Consider the following 21,653-nt stretch of genomic DNA (forward strand, 5'->3'; position numbering starts at 1 on the left):
GCTTTTTGATCCCTTTTCTCCAATTTTCCCTAATTAGTGGTATGGGGTAATAAACTTTTATGGAAGATCTGGGTAGGTGCTAAGATTTTTATATTAGATCAACTAGTGATGATAATATTGAATTGTTATCATTTGCTGTAGCGAAAGATAACTGTATCAGTTGCTACCCATTTGCAATATTTACAATTACAACTCTGAAAATATTTCTGAAAAATAACATATACATTGGTTAATTAAATCCATGGGAGCTAGCAAACATTTTCAGAGAATAGTCTGTCTTCTAGCCCTTCTGCTTCTGTTTCTGTTTCAACCTTTCTGATTTTTGTTTGTTACAGTAGCAATTTGTGTATTTAGGCACAGTGTGAATAAAATATTTAGGCTCTCAGTACTAGCACCTCATTAAAAGATGAACAGTTCACACTATGTAATTAATGTTTAATATTTGCTGCTGCAAGATATGATAATGTCCCCTTTCTTGGATTTATATGGCCAAATTAATGAAAAGATCAGGCAATTAATATGTTAAATTTTCATTTTGAATTGCAATGTAAATCCTGTCTTGTAGGTGTTTACATTGGGTGACCTAAAGTCTCTTCAAATTCACATTCTATGGTTTTTATGAATATCACTTGTTGCAGAGCAAACAGATGAGAGTCCTTCTTTCATTTTTATATTCTTATGAAACTTTATGAAGACACTTAGATGGTTCTTTTAGAAAGCAGAATTCTGATCTAACCTGCTCCAATCCAGTATTTTTAAATGTTCCTAATCTGAGAAATTCTCCATCATCTCCTTTTCCCTTTGTTAATAAGAAAATTTTTCTTACACTCTATTTGAAAACAAATTTATTACATCTGTGTATTTCGAGAAATTTTTATTTTTATTGTTTGACTGTACCAATAAAATGATTGGTTTTTTTTCCTATTTCAAAATAGTTAATGTGATTGCTCTTTGTATAATTTTATTTTCTAATTCACAGGGCAGTTTTATAGTGAGAACAATTTTCTTTCTAGCATTGAAATTAGAAGAGTTATTATAAAATATTTTTAATTGTCTCTCAACTTTTTCTCAACTGTGTATGAACTTCCATTGGGGTTAATTATGTGGTTATTGTAAGGTGTTTAGTATGAAGTGTAAGGTGACAGTCTTCAGGCTTAGTTGCTTTTAAAAAAGACCCAGTTCCTTAAAAAAAAATTAAGTGAGTAACGTATTATCTTTCATTCTTACACAGTTATAAAATATATTCATTTCATTGTTCTTCTGTATCAAACTTTTTCCTCAATTCTATCATTTTAGAAAAGTTCCAGATTCTATATCCTGCTGTGAAAGCTTTTAATCCTCGTGGAATTCTGTGTTGATATTGTTTGTCAAAAATAAACTAATATAGTCCTCCAGGTTTTATTATTTTACTTCTGTTGTTTAACGTTTGTATGAAGCCACTGGGAGAATAATTTATAAATTTAGCGTGCTGATGAAGTTTGGCTCTACATTTCTATCCTGTGCCAAGCCAGAGTTGCATTGAGGTCTTGAACTAGTCCTTGAAGATTGGGGCTCTCCTTGTGAAGAGCACATTGATGATGTTGTAACCATCTTGGACTCTATGGCTTCTCATAGATAGAAGCTTTACAGAGGTCTGCTGGTGTATTCGTTGCAGCCCTATCTAAAGTGGGAGGCTCCAGAATTGGTGTCACATGCACTTAATGCAGCTTTTAGATTATAGGTAGTCTTCAACTTATGACCACAATTCAGCCCAAAATTTCCATTGCTAAGCGAGACACTTGTTAAGTGAGTTATGCCCCGTTTTACAACATTTCTTGCCAGAGTTTATTAAGTGAATTACTCCAGTTGTTAAGTTAGTAACGTGATTGTTACGTGAATCTGGCTTCCCCATTGACTTTACTTGTAAGAAGATAGCAAAGGGTTTCACATGACCCCAGGACACTGCAATCAACATAAATATATCCAGTTGCCAAGTGTCCAAAATTTGATCATGTGACCATCCGGACCAACAATGGTCATAAATGTGAAAAATGGCCATAAATCACTTTTTTCAGGGCCATTGTAAATTCACTAAATGAATGGTTGTAAGTCAACCATTCATTTAGTGAATGTACAGTACAGTCATGCATTCTACATTGGGATGTTTGTAAAGATCTCAGAAAATGCAGTTGCTACATAAGGCAGTGCAATCAAAATCTTATATTAATATAATACAATGCAATTTAACATCATTCTGCAGCATGCCTATGGGAGAATCCACACATATGAGTTGAATCGGCCTTTCTGCCCAGAGAATGAGTCATCAATCTTTGCCACGCCTCTTCCTGTCAGGCCAGGAAGTCCCCTAGCCCCAGTCATGACTCAGTCTTGGCCCTATAGAGATGTGACAAAGGTTGGTCCAATAATTACAGCAGAAAGCAGCATTTTGATTTGTGGATTCTCCAAAAGGATTGCAAAGCTTTAGAAAAGATTGTAAACAGGCAGCAACTGGAACTTCTGCCTGCTCCATTTTCATGGCTTCCCTGAACTACCGATTAGGGTCTCACAGCTGAGTCAAACAGGAGAGCTCCAAAACAATCCCCCCCCCCTTTGGGTGGGCACGGAAGCTGCGATCACCCCTAGTGCACTGTTTGCACTCCCAGGCTCAACCAGGTAACTCGGGTAGCCGTTCGTGCTAATAGCACCTTACAGCTGATTTTTGGGGCCGGCGGTGGCCATTTTGCTTGTTGACCGTGTGTCGAGTTGTTCAGGCTACTGCGGGAAACTGGTAGTGCTGCCACTGTCACAGTCCAGGATAGGAACCCAGGGCTGTAGAGCTGTCCAAGGAAGAGGATTGGAGGATTGAGCGCAGCTCTCTTCCTTGCACGATCTGGGTAGTAAGCACAATGGCTGACCAAGCAGCAGCCATCATGGGGCCTAAACATGCTAAACGGTCCAAGCAGAGCCCCAAGCAGGCCAGATCTTCAAGTAAAGAGGCAGCAAACAAGATAAAATCAAAAGCCCTTTATTCCAGAAACCCCACAAGAGCAGAAGAAAGAAGGCAAAGAGCATTGGAAAAACAGTTCTCCAGAGCTCAGAAGCAAGCAGAACAGGAGAGGTATTCCCCCTCCCTGCAGCCAGAGCCTGGTTGTTGTCAGCAGCCATTAGTACAAGATTTGCCTGCAGATCCTGGAGCTTGGTCACCAGAGGGAGATAGAGAGCAGGAATACATTCCATCTGCAGAGGAAATCCAAACTCAAAGATTTCCATTTGATTGCAAGATCCCTACAGGTCAGATTTACACGTCAGAGACAGAACTAGGGTTCCTGAGGTCACAATTACTCCCACAGCAGTGGGGCTCTGCTTAGCAGATAGATTGGCTCCAGAATTATCAGATGAGATCAAGGCATTTATTTCTCAGGCCATTTCTCTGGGGGTGGCCTCTACCCTGAGAGGGAGGAGCCATCCATCTTCCCTAAGGTCTGATCCTCAAACATTACAATCTGTGCAATACTAGGCCTCGATTGAATCCCTTAGGCACCAGAGGGCTGCTAATCCAGCCCACTCCATCAGAAGTAGGGCATCAATTATAGAGGAGGAAGGTCAGGGAGAACAGGAGGAGTTTTCAGAAGATGAGGACTGTTTAAATCCCTACTCCATAAGGCTAGGACCACGGCCCAAATTGATCCTCAGCCTAATGTTCCAGCTGCTTCATCCGAAAATCAGGGACCCAACAGCAGGGTTTTTCCCAAACCCACCATTCTACAGTAGGATATTCCGTGCTCCAAACTGTTTTTGGACATAGTTCAGAGACAATGGATGCAGCCGGGCTCCTTCCCCACACCTATAACGATAAGAAGTTTTTCAGTATGGCTCCTCCTTACCAAGTAACTTCAATTGCCTCCTCTGGATGAACCATTGGCGTTCTTGGCTTCACCCTCTGTGATTTCCGGTGATATAGCAGAGACCCTTAAGACAGAGGATAAGAAGGCGGAACAAAATTTCCGCAGGACGCACCAGGCCAATGCCTGGGCGGTCAAAGCAGCAGCGGCCATCTTCACCAGAACATCCCTCCTCTGGCTTCACCAATTACAGGCCAGGATTGCCTCGGAGGAAATCAGAATGCATCGGGACATCAATCAATTGGTGGTGGCCGCCAAATTCGTGGCCGATTCTTCCCTGCATGCAGCCCAATTTTCTTCCACTGGCCTCCAACATTACTTCTTGTCGTTTGCTGTAGCTGCAACATTGGCAGGCAGATGCTAGAACTAAATGGAAAGTGGCTTCAGCTCCATAAACGGGTTCATCCCTATTTGGAGAGGCCTACTTTTCCTGGTAGAAAACAAGGATAAATGTAAGGTGTTCTCTCTTAACAGGAGGGCTGATAGAAGAGCTTCTCCTTACACCCGTTAGGCAGCCATTTCATTCCTCAGACTTGGGTCAGGAATTCTCGCAATGTCAAAGATCCTACCAGTCCATATCAGATCGATCTCCAGATAGGTTGGGATTTTGACATAGAAATAGATAACAGTTCCAATCCAAGCAGCCCTTTCGTGGAACAGGAGGTCAGCCCTTTTGTTGATCCAAATGACTGCCGGACCCCTCCTCCCATCAGTGGCCAGCTGGCCCTTTTTGCAGACTGATGGGAGACGATCACATCTAATTCTTGGGTCTGGAAAACAGCGCAATTCGGTCTCACACTGGATTTTTTTTCTGCTCTTCCAAGGACCTTCACCCGTTGCTCAACCTCCAAAAAACTCTTGAAAAAAGAGCTCATGAACAAGGCAGTCCAACACTTGTTGGACATCCAGGCCATCGAGCCAGTACCGGAGGACCAGAGGGGGCATGGGTTTTACTCCATCCTATTCGTAGTTACAAAGCACTTGGAGATTGGTGGAGAGCAATTCTGGATCTAAAATGGTTGAACACCCACATAGAATACAAGACATTCAAAATGCAATCTCTGCAGTCAATATTGGAAGGCATAAAGTGGGGGGGGCAATCTCCTGACATCCATTGATTTGATAGGGGTCTACCTCCACATTCCCATCTACCCCTCCCATCAGAGATTTCTCAGGTTCTATTATGCAGGGAACCACTATCAATACAAGGCCCTGCCATTCGGCCTATCATTGGCCCCCAGGACCTTCACAAAAGTGCTGGCAGCACTGACAGCGTACCTGAGAACAATCCTGGTGCACATCCAGTCCTATCTGGATGACATCCTTACCCAGTCCAGTTCCAGCCATCAAGCCTGATCAGACCTGGTTTCCACAATCCGGATTCTACAAGAACATGGATTTTCCATCAACTTCCAGAAAAGCCAGATAGTTCCATCCACTGCCTATTACATTTAGGCATGGTGATAGATACCAAGCTGTGTGATGTTTACTTGTCCCAAGAGCGCCAGGACAGCATCAAGTCCTTACCAGATTACAGCAGAGTGGGCTGCTCCTTTGGCGGTGCTTTTCCAGCTCCTGGGAAAATTGATCTTGTGCATAGCCATAGTGCCTTGGGCCCGATTACATGCCAGACCTCTCCAATGGTATCTCCTGCCGTTCCAGAGGGCAGGTACCAGCACCTCCAATGTCAAAGTTCAACTGAAGTCAGATTTCTCAGGTCCCTCAGGTGATGGGTTTCCCCAGCGATCACCAAGGGGTCCCTTTTTAAGGAACCCAACCGCATAACAGTCACCTCGGATGTGAGTCTGTTAGGATGGGGAATCCATCTACAGTCCCAACTCATGCAGAGACAATGGTCCCCAGTGGACCTACAACACAACATAAACTGGTTAGAACTATGTGCCATTCACTTAGTTCTCAAACACTTCCAAAGCACAGTAGCTGGCCAATATGTATTGATCCTAACAAACAATGTGGTGGCCAAAGCACACATCAGTTGCCAGGGAGGGACTCATTTCAGATCCCTCATGACCGAAGCAGAGCAATTGGGAATCTGGGCAGAAGCTCACCTATTGTCCATCAAGGCGGAGCATATATCGGGAACATCAAATGTACAGGCACATTACCTGAGCAGAACCAGGGTGGACAACTCCAAGTGGCGTCTCCATCCGGATCTCTTCCAGAAAATGTCTTGGAAGTTCGGGAGGCCGGTACTCAACCTCTTTGTCACTCCAACAAACACCCAACTTCCCCGATTCTTCTCCAGATTCCCGTCGCCAGGCGCAGAAGTGGTGAACGTACTTCACAGCCGCTGGCCCATGGGTCTCCTTTACACCTTCCCTCCTCTTCCCCTCATCCTGGTGGTAATACAGAAAGTGCTACTAGAACAGGCAGAAATCCTTCTCATAGCTCCCCATGGGCCCAGATGGTCACGGTACACAGACCTAGCGAGTTTGTCAGTGTCTCGTCCTTGGAGGAGTCCTCAGGACAGGATCTTTCTCAGCCAGGGGGCATTGGAACACCGAAGCCTCAGTTTGACCACCTGGCACTTGAGAGGAGGATCCTGAAAAAGGATAACTTTTCAAGAAAAATGATCAGGACAGTTCACACCCTGTCAATCTCAAGCCAGCAATGATTCACAGGTACCCTTCCTGGAACCCTTCCTGTTTACAGTCTTACAAGCCCTTACCCAGGCACCGTTTGAACCTTTTCAATCTGTAAGCTTGCACTACTTAACACTCTGAGTCGCCTTTTTAGTGGCCATCACCTCAGCCAGGCATATATCGGAATTGACAGTTCTTTCAGTCAGAGAAGACCTCTGCACCTTCCACACAAACAGGGTAGTTCTGCGCCTCGACCCCTCCTTCATCCCTAAGATAAACTCCCGCTTCCACAGGACTCAGGAAATTGTCCTACCTGACTTCTGCCACACTCCATCTCATGATATATGAGCCCACTCCATTTCATGATATATGAGCACAGATAGCACAAACTGGATGTAAGAAGGGCATTCTGTAGATACATCAAAAGAACATGGACATATCTCAAAACCGAAGCCCTGTTTGTCTTATTTTAGCCATGTTTAATGGGTACCAAAATCTCTTCCTCAACCATAGGCCGTTGGATCAGGGCTTGTATAGCCAAGGCTTACAAGACTCAGGCTTTTCCTGTACCCAGATGAGTAACCACCCATTCAACTAGAAGTGCAGCTATGACAGCTGCCTGGGCGACACAAGCCTCACTTGAGGACATCTGCAGGGCAGCGATGTGGTCCTCCCCGTCTCCTTTCGTAAGGCACTACAAACTGGATACATATGCCTCAGCAGAGGCAGCATTCGGCAGAAGAGTGCTACAACGAGTGCATACAGATGGGGGTTCACAGGACCAGACTTTTTCCCGCTCATAGCATCTTTGGTATGTCCCATATGTGTGGATTCTCCCATAGCCATGCTGGAGAATAGGAGTTGGCTTACCTGAACGCAGTTTCTCAGCATGCCTTGCCTCCACTCCCACCCTGGCAACTATCTGGTCCAGTGTCCAGGTGGGAGGCAGAGCCAACGCCCCAAGGAAGATCATCAGGTGGCTGCGCCTTCATCATGGGGACTTCCTGGCCAAGATTGATGACTAAGTCTCTGGGCAGAAAGGCAGACTCAACCCATATGTGTGGATTCTCCCAAGGCATGCTGAGAAATTGCATTCAGGTAAGCCAACGCCTATTTTGTTCCTCCTTTAGCGTCCTTCTTTAATGATTCATTCCACCATTTCTTTGATATTATCAGATTGTGGAATGAAATAATTAAAGAAAGGATGCTAAAGGAGGGACAAAATGAAATGTGATTGACAAAAATTAAAATAATGGTGAAGAAACAGCGGCAGATAACAGAACAATTCTCTCACATTGAGGTATCCTACGTTGAATTGTCCTGCATCAAGTTGTCTCTCATTGAGTTGGCTGGGGTAAGATGGCCATGGGAAATTGTCCTAGACCCAATTTTCTCCTTAGTCAATATGATCAGTGTCTAGAAATGTTGAGAACTAAAATCCCATAAAATTCAGAAGTTGCAGATTACCTATTCATGTCTTATAATATGGGTTACCTTATGAAAATGATTATGAGCTAAATGGAGAATACTTGATGTACTCCAAAAACTTAGTTGTATTGTAACACACGTACTTTAAAAGATGTTCTTGTCAGGGCATTTGAAATATTTTTTGCTTGGCCTTTATTAACGTAGAAGATTATTGAATCAGAAAGTATTCTGACGTTTTTATGATTGGGCACACTTTGCTAATAGATTTAGAAAAATATGATCAATCTTTAGTTTAATAAAAAATCTAGAAAACAAAACAAAATCTGGAAAAGTATAAGAAATATCCTCTTTTGGTTGCAGTTGGTGTGATCAGATGCCCAATTTGTCGCCAAGAATGCAGACAAATAGATTTGGTAGATAACTACTTTGTCAAAGAAACATCTGAAGTACCAAGCAGCTCTGATGAGAAAACTGAACAGGTATGTCACTTCCAGCTTTTCCTGTTTGCAATGTAGTTTGATTTACATTCTGTGTAGGATAATATGTTTGTGCACTTAATAATTTCCAGAATTTGTCAAGATGTAAATATTTGAAGATAACATTTTTCTTGATTCTAGGTATGCACCAGTTGTGATGACAATTCTAGTGCTGTTGGGTTCTGTGTGGAATGTGGAGAATGGCTTTGCAAAACTTGTATAGAAGCTCATCAACGTGTAAAATTTACAAAGGACCATATGATCAGAAAAAAAGAAGATGTCTCTTCAGGTGAAAATATTGATTGAGTAGTTATGATGAAATACTTCGAGACATGTCATTTGCCTAAAATAATGAAAATCTGTGATGTCATTTTTATAGAAAGATTAAGGAACTTGCATTTAATCAACTTAAAAATACTATTGAATATTTATATTGTGGATGATTTTATTCAGTTGGAATATTTAGAGAGCATAATGCAAATTGCCATCACATATCTTATAATTTCATTTATATCAATATTTTATGCCAATTTTTCAATGCTGTGCTTGAGAGATATTTTAAGTTTTAAATAATATCTATCTCTTATATTTAAACACCGCATTTTGCAACATGTACAAAATATTTCCAAATCCTATGTCAGAATTAGTCTGACAAATAAAGGTAAAACCAGTAATTCTAAAACAGTTTAAAACAGATTAACATTTAAGGCCAACATAAGTCTTCATTCTGAAAGGTACTGAAACTCCTCCTGCTCTGGCCTGAAAAAGAAGCACACTGAAATACAAGCAGGATTTCCAACCCCAGAGAGGATTATTGCAATAACCACTTTCAGCCTTTTTCAGCCCCAGTGTGGTCTCTCTGCTCTGGGGCTGAAAATCCTGCTGGGAGTTTGCTAAGGACCTCTCAGCAGATGGCAGCAGTTTGACTTTCTGAAGAAGCTCACAGGAAGCATTGCAGATGGCAACCACATGATGGTGGGATGCTTGCTTGTAACTGCGGTCATCTTTTCTGACTCAAAAATGTTATTAAAAGGTATAAGGTTTTGTGAGCTGCAGCTGCCTTCATCAGGTGCATGGAGCCCCTTGACTGATGAGAGGATTGAAATTAGGATGAAGTAGATGGAAAAGGGAGCAGAAGACCGGTGTAGTTGTACAGATTTAGGATTGCACATGAGACAGATTAAAAGTGTGTTACCAGTTTGCAGTTGTTATGTGTCAAAACCTACTGACCCAACAGACTTTGTGAAAAAAAAAATCTGTTTAGCTTCTACTTCAGCACTGAAATCTAAGAGTGACTTACAAAGCACAAACTACATGAAATGCTCTCTCCCTCCCTCCCAAATAGAGTGGTGTTATTTGAATTTTGTCAGTGTCTTTCACCTTAAGGAGGCGAAAGGTAGTTTTCTTACAAATGATGTATAATTAGCAAGGTACATCTTTTTTTTAAAATAGATATGAACAGAGTTCAATCATGCAGGATTTATTTTTAAAAATATTTGACAGTGACCAACTAGTATAAAAGAGTTTTTAACATAGAGAGTAGTACTGTATTTACGTTCTGCAGGAGTTGAGAAATGGCAATTGAAATTAAGTGGTGATGTTAGAGACAAAAAATTACAGGTACTCCTTGATTTATGATGGTTTGTTTAATGTTGGTTTGAAGTTACAATGGCTTTGGAAACTGTCACTTACTATCCTTGTGATATGATCAGAATTTGGGCTCTTGGTAGCCACTTTGTATTTATGATGGTAGCAGTACCTTGCAGTCATGTGATCATAATTTGCAACCTTCCCAGCTAGCTTCAGACAAGCAGTCAATTTGGCTTTGTTCAACAGTCATGTATTTCACTTAGTGACCACAATGATTCACTTAACAATCACAGTAAAATGGATCTGATCATGTGATGATGCTTTAGCTACCGCATTGCTTAGTGAACAAAGTTGTCATGAGGACTATTTAACAATCACAGTAAAAATGGCCATAAAATTGGATCTGATCATGTGATGATGCTTTAACTACTGCATTGCTTAGTGACCAAAGTTGTCATAAGTTGAGGACTATCCTAAAAAGAAAAAAGTTGCAGTGGTAAAATGAGACAAGGTTGGTTAGTTTTGTAAATGAGAATAATGCTGACCTATTTACAGCAAAACAATTATCTCATATCTTTTTCTTAGGTATACAAATAAATGTGAATACTGCCTTTGTCCCTTTGGCTGGCTACGTAATTAAATAGCTAGCCATGGGTTATTGCAACTAATCTGCCCCTTAATCTAGGTCAGGGGTCTTCAAACTTGACAGCTTTAAGACTTGTGGACTTCAGTTCCCAGAATTCCTCTTCCAGTCATGTTAGCTCAGGAATTCTGGGAGTTGAAGTCCACAAGTCTTAAACTTGCCAAGTTTGAAGACCCTTAATCTAGGTATTGTTTTGCTGAAGAGATATTAGTTAGTGCTAGTATATTTCCTGAGAGAAGCAAACAGTTTAACAAGATAGTTCGTGTAATATTAATTGGAAATCAGTGAAGCATTTCAGTCAGAATAAATATGAATAATGATAAAATAACAGTCTTCAGCTAGCTTTCATTGTCTGCATTACCAGTTATATTGGATTCCTTGGAATTTTGATTTGTGATTTAGATAGTCTGTCTCTTACAATACAGAAGCTGTTGGAGCATCTGGTCAACGTCCTGTTTTTTGTCCTGTGCACAAACAAGAACAGTTAAAACTTTTCTGTGAAACCTGTGATAGGCTGACGTGCAGAGATTGTCAGTTACTGGAACACAAAGAACATAGGTATAGTTGTCTGTGTCTTTCTTAATGCACCTTTTCTTATATAGATAACTTTGAAAAATAATCATATAATTACTATATTTAAAGTCTTCTTTCCTTTTGCTTTTGTGCCAAATAGCCGTGCAGTAATTCAGCCTTTTGTTTCTAATCCTGATATAGTTAGGTCATGTGACAATTAAAAATAAGTAGACATCTAAATAAAAAAAATATTTGTCAATGTAATCATGACTTTTAATTGTTAACTTTATATATGTTTGTACATTAGTAAATGTTCTTTGATTTTAGATGATACCTGAAGCAGGTGCCATTTTAGAAAGAAACATTCCCTCCAGTATGGTGGTGGTGGGTGGGAGGAAGGAAGTAAATGTCTCTTCTAAGTTAGTACCAGTGCTTTTGGTCCTTGTAAGTACACTTATCTAAAAAATATTTTTTCTAAATTATATTGCCTAATTAACCAGAAGTATTTTTAACATATCAGGATTTCATAAATAATTTAAACTTGCATCACTGAAATTGCATCACAAAGCATCAGAGATGTTTGTAGTTTTCTTTTGCATTGTTGTTTTTTAGATCAGCATTAATACATTGAATAAAATAAGAATAACAACCAATTTTAATGGTAGCTGAGCTACAAAATTTTCATTATATAATTTAGGTCTGTGGAACACATTGGATCCTAAGGGAAAAATGTATTTTGTAGTAAAAATGTAGTAACTTTTAAAACCAAATATGTATTTTCCTGGATTCACTCTAAACTTTGGAGGTTGGCAGCACTATGCCAGGAATAGACACAAATATTTTAATTGTTGCTGGCAGATGCTTTGTGAGCACTGCTATATCCTCGGAGGCACTTATCTCATTCAAAACAGAAATGCAGGTCCAGTATGATCCTTGAACTGATTAAGAAAATTGCTGGAAGAAGTTACATTTCATAAACGCTGAATTATTACTTGCTAAGTTGCTATTGGAATAAGCAATGTTACTGCTGATATTTTAACAACAGCTGAACTTATCTTTTAATTCAGTACATAGATTATAACATAAGGTTACACTTTACCTTACACTTAATTTTTTTAAAACAGTTTTTAAGAGAGATATAGTGGTAATTAGTTCTAGCAAGTTCAGTTTTGTTGACTGGACAGAGTAAAATTTTTGTATAGAAACTGTTCAGATCTTGTGCAAAACCAAAGCAAATTCTGTTCTGTTAGAATTACAGATTTGGAAGTCTGTATCAGTTTATCAGTTTATTTAGTTCATGTCATTTTTGTCTATGAAGTCTATATAAATGAATAGAAGGCACAAAAATATGGAAAGCATTCTTCTCTCCTTTCTTAATTCTCATTAGGAATCTTAATTTGTGTTAGGTAGTTACTAGCACTAGTAAAGATATAAATAGCAATATGTTCTTATAATGTTTATATTTGAAAATATCTTTAATGGTTTACATTTACGCTATATCTTTCCCTTTCCCCCCTTTATTACTTAACATAGATGTTAAATTACTTTAGTTGCTATCTGTTTTTAAAATAATGCATTGTATTAATGTATGTATTAGGATACTTTGGCAATCTGGGTTTAGCATAGTATAAATAATAGATATGTACCATAGAGAATATTTAAGTACCCATAGTAAATTTGAAGTAGCAATAGGGAAAATGTAGTGGATTTCTTTTTGATGGACTATTGGTAATAGTCCGGCTACTTATCATATACCAATTGTAATCTGGATGACCACAATAGACAGATTTGTATGGTGTGTATTCTGGTGATAAAAGGAGATAAAATGTGTCTTCTTCAGAGTTCTTATCTATCTTTCCCAATTAAATCTCAGTTTATTGGAAGCAGGCAAGTTACCATCAGTCTGCAAAAACAGCTATTTTTATAAGTCTGTTGTTGGATTTTATATATGAGCTGTTTTGACAAAATGCCATAATGCAATAAATTTCTCACATTGTTTAGAGTCTTGATCTCTTGGAGATAATCTATTTTGAGACACGTGACAAGTTAGGGTATGATTCTGATGACATAGAGTTAGATGCATCTGTTCATACACCATAAAAATTGTTGATAATGTCTAAATTTAGAAAAAACCTGTGTTTATTGTAATATCCCCCACAGTATGTGGTAGTTTACCACCTTATTAATAAAAGGTAGTAATACTCTGACTTTTCATAGTATGTGTGTTGTGTTTTCTGGTTTGGAAGGTATCAGTTTTTGGAAGAGGCATTTCAGAATCAAAAAGGTGCTATCGAGAATCTCTTAGCCAAACTCCTTGAAAAGAAGAATTATGTTAACTTTGCAGCTAGTCAAGTACAAAATAGGTAAGTAACAGTTTCATTAAAAGAGCTGATACTTTATTTAAATTGAGCAAATTGTTAAACTTTGAATATCAGATGGCTTTCCTTAAAAGTTAAACAGTTGGTAACAGCAATAACCAAGTTTCTACAAAAAGAAACTTCTATATACCAGCTGCATAAAAGAGCACAGATGACCATGTAGAAATATTGTACAAATGTTTATTTTTAGGGATATTTACCTACTTTGATGTTTTGGTCTCAGGTGAAACAATTTAGTGCTTTTTTCTCATTTTAAAAGTCATTGTAAGGCATTGCCAAGAGGAGTCAAGAAATGTTGGCTCACTTAACCAATCATTTAAAATTCTACTTGTCAGAGCTTCTTGAGTCAAAGAAAATATGGTGCATCTGCCTGCAGTGATCTATATAGCAGATCAAGAGATCCATAATGTCATTAAAGAATATTAAATATTTTATTATATTTAACACATTAGTGAACATAGTATACTAAATACAAATCTTTTTATCCTTTCTGTCATTTGTTGTAATTGGCTGTCAGTGTCCTTCTTATGATCAAAGTCTGCCATAGAAAGTCCATCTAGATTTTCTTTAGATTGTTTTAGCCTGTGGGAAAGAATAAACCAATGTATAATTGTGGTCAATGGGATAGCAGTGATTTCAAGATACTCTGCCAGGGTGAGACTATTTGCAATTTCTTCAAAATGTTTTCAAAGAAAAAAGCAAGAAAGCCCAATTGTCTTGGAAAAAGCCCTTTGGTGCAACCATGATCTGAATGATTGAGAATCTCCATAGATAGTCATTGTGCATCTTTGTTTATATTTGATTCTTATTTTAGACAATCTGATTCAATGATCTAATTTTACCGCATTATGCTACTAACACATCAATTAATATCCAGATATAATTGACGTACAACTCTGTTCTTCTAGAACTCCCCTCCCCCTGCTCCAAATGGTGGGAAGGAATAGACAGAGAAAGGAATAATAAGATAAGGGAATTCAAAATTAATTTTTTATTTTATCACAGCCTCAAAATCAGATAGCTGGAGTTTATTGCAAGATGAAGATTGGGGAAGCAAATCAATCACATAATGGCAGCTTTATTTTCTGATGTTCTAACTTCATGGATACGTAATTCACATTTCAGTTACTACAGTTTAGAAACTATAACACAATTCTCCTTTGAGCTGCTCGGATCATCCAGAGAGTGGGAGGTGCTTCAGTCCGTGTTGATTGTAGGCTGAGTTTAATTACTGAGGAACGCCCCTCCCTCCATCACGTGGCTCCATCAAGGCATTCCCCAGTTTATGCTCAGCCTTCGTGAGAGTTAGGCTGCGTTGTTTATCCCTCCTTGGCCGTTTCAGGACTTCTCATATTTGCTTAATGTATTTACAGATCAGAATTTTGTTTTCCAAATAAAAAAGACATTTCTTCTTCTAGGATCAGTTACTTTTTCTGTTTGTAGCTTATTTAACTTGTGCATTACTTTTTTTAAAAAAAAACCCAATCATATCAATTCTTATTCTTGGCTTCTGTTTTTTGATGTAGACCAAGGGTCTTCAAACTTGGCAAATTTAAGACTTGTGGACTTCAACTCCTAGAATTCCTGAGCTAACCTGACTGGAGGAGGAATTCTGGGAGTTGAAGTCCACAACTGTTAAAGCTTTAGGTTTCTCACATTTTTTCCCGTTGTTTTAATATATTTCTTTCCAAAGTAAACCAAACATGAGACCATCAGCAGTTAGATGCTATTCCGACATTGGATTATATTTCAGGAAAGTATCCCTCCAAGGGATTATATTCTTTGCCTTTCTTTCAAATCAAATCTTTATGTTGCTTCCCAGTTCTCTTCAACAATTCCTATGCACATGCAACAATTCTTTATGACTAAATACCCAGTTAGGATCCTGAAGCATGAGAGAATCAGTTCCAATAACAGCAGAGAATGAAATTCTGGTCAGGATTGAGGGAGGTAGATTATGAGAACCTATGATTATGATCATGCGAAATAAAAAATGAAGTAAAAGCAATTTGAAAGAAGTATTGCAAATACATTTAATAGACAGTGTGAATTCTTTTGATTGTTTCCTAGTTTGGAATACATTATGGGGTTCTTTCTCTCTGAACTTGATGATTTGCTAGCAGATGTTTCATTATCAAACTAGGAAATATCATTGCATGGCTAAATAGAATAGATACTCTGTTCTGATTATAGTTTTACCATACTGAATTTTTATGACGGTACTTTCTGTACTTTACAGTCACTGTAAAGTTAAAAAAGGCAGTCACCACAGTACTCGATATTGTAATTTCTATCAGATTCCTATGGCAATAATAGCAGGATAAGCAGCTGTAGGAGAACAGTTATTTGTTATGAATGGAAAATAAGAACGGCTAGCTAGGTGAAATAGCTGGGGATTTTTTAGTTGTGATAAATGATTTTTAGTTAAGTTTTACTATTTTTTTATAATGAAGAAAATCAACATAAAATTGACTATCATTTACAGCATGTAAAATACTTTTTTTAAAACCCAGGAGCAAATTTAAATGCATAAACATGCTTTACAGTGTAGTAAAAAGAACCTTAAAAATTATAAATAATAGTTGTGATTTTTTAATGCTATCTTTACTTAGGATAATGATACTTTGTATGAATCTATCAGTTTATTTTTTGAAATTTCATTTGCATGGGAATGGGAATAATGTTGAAGATGTTGTAATGTAAGTGCCTGATGACAGATTTCTCTCTTTTCAGGGTAAAAGAAGTAAATGAAACTAACAAACGAGTAGAACAGGAAATCAAAGTGGCTATTTTTACCCTCATTAATGAAATCAATAAAAAAGGAAAATCTCTCTTACAACAGCTTGAGGTACAGTTAAATTTAACAGTGAACATAATGTGGGTATCGATATGTATTATTCTTTTGATTCAAATGACCCTTTAATAGCTCTTTTCTTGATACACCATGTTATCAGTGGCAACAAACTCAGTTTATATTTCTTTCCAGTTTAATCTGGTCATAGGAAGATCAGAAGCATCCATTTTCACTTGGAAACAAAGTTCTGGAAAATTTTGTTGAATTAATTTGTCTATAGTTTCTCAAAAATAGTTTACAATTTGATTAGTTTATAAGCATAGCAAATAAATATACAGTAGTTTAATTCAATCTATACAAGGTTTAAGATATTTGTTTTTCTCTTAAGATTCAGTCTCTACCCCAAGATGCTAGCCTATCTAATGGAATAGGTGCTCTCAAATCCACAAAAGGTGTTATAGCAAATGACAACTCTTGATCTATGTGATATCTTGATTTTGTTGGCTTTGGCTTAGCTTTGGCTTAGTAGCTAGCAGCCAGAAAAGTCCAGACTAGCTTGGTGAATTAAACTGAATATGACAGTAGGAATGCAAAAAATATAAACATGCACCTATCATCAGTAAAACACTAAAAGGGCTAGAGACAGGAGGAAATCCAATTCCCTTCTTTAAAGAGGGCATGTTGGAAGACATTGGAAAAGGTTTGAGATCTGGCCAGATAAAAATTCTAAACTACCATTCCCACTTGCTCAGAAACTGCTGTGATCTCATAGTCTTTGTGGGAATCTGACAAGAACATTATATGATTCCATCCAGTTGAACCTATTTTATTAAAAACATAGTTAAATGTAATAGTATGATATATAAAATAAAACATAATATTAACCTCTTCTTTAATGTTGTTTGGACATCTCCCTTTCTCAATATGGAAATGGTCTTCATTCATTAGCTATTTGGTTTCTATGTCTGCAGATCCTTATTCAGGAGCAGGCTAGCTAAAACTATTGGTTGCCACTCTACACTAATGCAAGTGCTGAACACCACCAATCCCTTTGTTCTATCCACTACAGCAGCTTTTCTTTATCCACTACAGCAGTTGCCTTATTCTTAATTTCTCTATTTGAGTGTAATTGAGCTGAGCTCTTCTTCATTTAATTTTTATTCAGACTTAACATAAAGTTTTATTTCTTCTTCATTATGGTCCATGTACTTATGCTACATTTTATTTTATCATAAAATTGTTATAATTTTTTTTTATTTTTTAAGACAAACATACAGACAAAACATAAAAAACATAAAACCATCTTCCAGTTATATACATACGTTGTGTCAGTTGGTTACAAATCTTTTGTGCTATCCTTTCATAGTCTTTATTCATAGGTTGTATAGATTCTCACATTGTCAGTCTAACACATGCTTATATATTTATCAGTTATTAATAATTCATTTGACTAAACTATTGTTTCATCATTTTATATGAGATATTCTAGATTTTATTATACATTTATATTATGCATTCGTCCAATGGTTATATATTTTTATATTATGTTCTATATCAATCTAACCATTGTTAAAATAAGTCCAATATCATATAAAATTGTTTATCTTCTTGTTCTTTAATTTCAAATGTCAATTTACTCATTTCAGCACAGTCCATAATTTTCTTAATAACTTCCTCCTGCATAGGTATTTTTTCATTTTTCCAATTCTTAGCAAATACAATTCTAGCTGCTGTTAAAACATTTACAATCAAATATTTCAATTCTTTATTATATATTTCTGGTATAATTCCCAGTAAAAATATCTCTGGTTTAAAGTCTATGTGTTGTTTTATCATTTTTTCCAACTATGTGTGGATTTTAGTCCAATATCTTTTTGCATCCAAACATGTCCACCACATATGGTAATATGAACCAGGTATCTGATGACATTTCCAACATTTATCCAATTTGTTCTTAAACATTCTCGCCATTCTCGTTGGGGGTCGATGCCACCTGTAAAACATCTTATACAAATTTTCTTTATATGCAGTTGACATTGTCATTTTATAGTTTTGAGACCACAATTTTTGCCATTTCTCTAAATCAATTCCATATCCAAAAATTTTCCCCCTATTTTATTTTATCTTCTACGTATATCCTTAGTCTTGACTGTGGCTTCATTGGCCACACTTAGAAAATCTGCTGTTGTGAGAATACATTGCCCTTAAAAGGCAAGGATTGTTATAAAGGTGATTCCTCTTGCTTTTTTGAGATTTTTTTTTTAAAATAGGCTTATAATAAATCATCTAGACTTCATATGTTTGAGAATACTTTAAGATATATATGTGTGTGTGTGTGTGTGTGTGTGTGAGAGAGAGAGAGAGAGAGAGAGAGAGAGAGAGAGAGAGAGAGATGTCAGTGCAGGCATTTATACCTTTACTATCTTTTACTAAATATCAAATAAATAAACTAAAACAGGACCCTATCTGATCTGGTCTGGTCTGGTCTGGTCTAGTTGTTTCACTAACTGCCAGATCTTAATATAAGAAAAGACGCCACACTGCTACTATCATAAAATGTGATAAACACTATTATCCGTATCTTTGATTTCCAAGAAATGGGAAACCATTTCTGAATTCACAGAAATAGTTATGAAGCATATTTTTAAATCATTTGATCTTTCATTACTGAATTTGCTCAGTTAAAAAAAAAGATGGAAAAAAGGCAGAAATTAAATTCTGGAGATGTTGATTGCCACTTCCCTACTGATTCATTTATTTTTCTAGTATCAGCATTTCCTATTAGAGAAAATGAACCAGGAATGAGCATTCCCAGAAAACAAAGTGCAATGTTTTAAGGCCATGATGTCTGTTAAGCTACAAATTAATGCAGAGCTGGCAGCATATAAATTTAATAAATAAAAAATAATTGGGTTCTGGAACAGATGCTGCTATAGTACGCTAACTTATTGATACTGTTTCTTCTGACATCTCTTTTTGAACTTCAAGGAATAGGACTGCATTTGGCCTTTGAAAGGCAGATCAGAAACAACATTCTGGGGAAAAAGGGCAAAGCCAGAACAATTACTACATTGGATTTAGCTGATTTAATTTAAATGTTTATTGATTTAAATTTAAAATATGATTTCTTCCTATATATTTAATATTTTTCCTATTCTTCCACTTTAAATGCTACAATTTAATAGAAACATTTGGAATACAAAGGGGCTTTATGTCATTTTTTTCTCTCTCACCAGTGTCTTAACCTGCTTTACATCTTTCATGATTCATTCAAATACTTCTGTTGATTCTTGGATATTTGAAGGTGTCTGGAAACTTTTCTTAGGCAGTTGTACCTTTCTACCTCTTTTGGAAGACATCTCTGCTCTACTGTGCAAAGGAGTGATAGAAGAGGGTTATTATGATTGGATAGTACAGTTCTTTAACACATTTCACTCTTCTCCAAAATGTGATGTGTGATGTTAAGTCTTCGGGATATCAGCATTTTAATTACATTGAAAGAATCTATAAAGCAAATGTTCTGTCATCATGAATGTTGAAGTCTTGTTTACTTATCAAACATAAAGTTATTTTTAAGTCAGTTCCAGCTCCTGGTGACTTCAGGGACACATTCATTCAGTTCTCTTGGCAATGAGATGCTTTGCCACTGCCTGCTTCCAGAATATCTTTTTAGCTTCCTACTCTGGTCTGTAGCTTTGAAATTCTGGCAATGTCCCATCTAGGAACTAACTAAACCCAGCCCTATTTAGGTTTCAAGTATAAATTGACCAAGTGTTGCCACCTGCTAAGACATTTATTATAACATATTTTTAAAATTCTTTACCTTCTGTTAAATAGTAGTCATACTAATCATAGCAATCATACTAAACCACACTTTTCATTGGTAGGATTTTTACATTCTTACGCATGCTAACATGAAAGCTAAATGAATTCCCCCATCAATTCAGGTTCCAAAACTTACTTGAAATTTATCAATGATTCTTGCAGAATTTTTGTTACTACTTGAACTTTTAAATGACCTCTCACTGCTGACTTTTAAACTATCTTTCTTAGTGACAATCACATTAATGTAACAGCCTGACAAACTTTATATCTAGTGTATTAATCATATATAAAATTCCACAAAACAGTTCTTTGACCTGATTTAAATCTTACGAAAAATACTTTTTTTAAAAAAAAAAAGGCATCTCCTTATTATTGGTAAACCAGCTTGCTGGCCACTCACTCATGTATGTAACACAGAAATCTTGGGAAGATCAGATTACTTAGTTGTAGCTGCAGTTGTAGCAATCTGTTCTTGTTGTCAGTTTCAGTTGGCACAGTTTCTCACCTTTCTCAGTGAGGGCCTGCCATATATATACTCAACCATACAATGTTTCTTCTTGGGGTTTGATGTAGAACCCTAACTGTGAATAAGGCAATGTGTAATCAAAAACCTGTAGTTACAGGTAAGCAACCTGATTTTCCTATTTAAAACTGTTTACATAATTGTAAACATTCATTTGAGAACAAAGTAAAGGAACCAGTTGCAGAAGCCACTTGACTGTAACTAAGTATACTTCTTTGTTGTGAAGTGTTATTAAAATCTTTGCCTGTGTTAAGTGCAATACGATTCATTTCAGATCTCTTACTAGTAATATTTTGCTCTTTTGGTTCTGTTTTCTGATTATATGTTCTCTTATTTTTAAGTGTAGGACAGACTGCTGGATGGGACTTAGAAGCATATTAATAAAGCTGCTCAGGCAGCACCCCCTCCCCCATATCTAGTTGAAATATCTTCTACAATATTGAATAGATAGATTGGAACAATGTTAGAAATGTTATGCTAAGTGTTATAGTAGTTTATTCTGTATCCATGTTCTGTCAGTAGAAATTTTTAAGTTGAAGCTAGGACATTATTCAGTGTATTAATCTTTGTACTTAGTACTAGATTTCTTTCCCTCAATTTAATACTGTAATTTTGTAATACAAGTATTACAAAAACATAATACTCGGAGAGGATCAGAAACTAGACTAGATCACTTTGAATAAAATCTCTTTCAATACCATTGATATGAATACAATGTTAGTAAAATAATTATAGAAAACAAATATTGAGCAGAAGATAAATGAGAAAGAATGATTAGTATTATGCTGAATGATAAATACTTTTAGAGACCGAGGTAGAGTAACAGTCACAGTTATGATTTGTCATACTTACCATAGTGTCATTAGGTTTGAGTTTCATCAGAAAATGTTGAGATTTGTTTAGTTTAGATCCAACAGAGGAGATTTGTTTAGTTTAGACCTAACTTATCCTATATAGTAAAGTTGCGGCTTCTGAAGATTTACTTGAAATACTGTGGGA

The 21,653-nt window shown here is 36.9% G+C and overlaps 1 protein-coding gene across 4 annotated transcripts in view; it reads left to right on the plus strand.

Moving 5' to 3' along the window:
- Positions 1 to 21,653, plus strand: part of TRIM33 (tripartite motif containing 33) — a 70,429-nt gene that overhangs the window by 17,685 nt on the left and 31,091 nt on the right. For all 4 annotated transcript variants that reach the window (XM_026713051.2, XM_026713053.2, XM_026713052.2 and 1 more), the window contains exons 2-6: positions 8,273 to 8,391; positions 8,530 to 8,677; positions 11,047 to 11,179; positions 13,381 to 13,497; positions 16,246 to 16,360. In XM_026713051.2, coding sequence (XP_026568836.1) covers positions 8,273 to 8,391; positions 8,530 to 8,677; positions 11,047 to 11,179; positions 13,381 to 13,497; positions 16,246 to 16,360 — 632 coding nt within the window. The remainder of the gene's footprint in view (positions 1 to 8,272; positions 8,392 to 8,529; positions 8,678 to 11,046; positions 11,180 to 13,380; positions 13,498 to 16,245; positions 16,361 to 21,653) is intronic.

Source organism: Pseudonaja textilis, chromosome 3 (assembly GCF_049901715.1).
Source record: "Pseudonaja textilis isolate UNSWEBS1 chromosome 3, rPseTex1.2, whole genome shotgun sequence".
Classification (NCBI taxonomy): domain Eukaryota; kingdom Metazoa; phylum Chordata; class Lepidosauria; order Squamata; family Elapidae; genus Pseudonaja; species Pseudonaja textilis.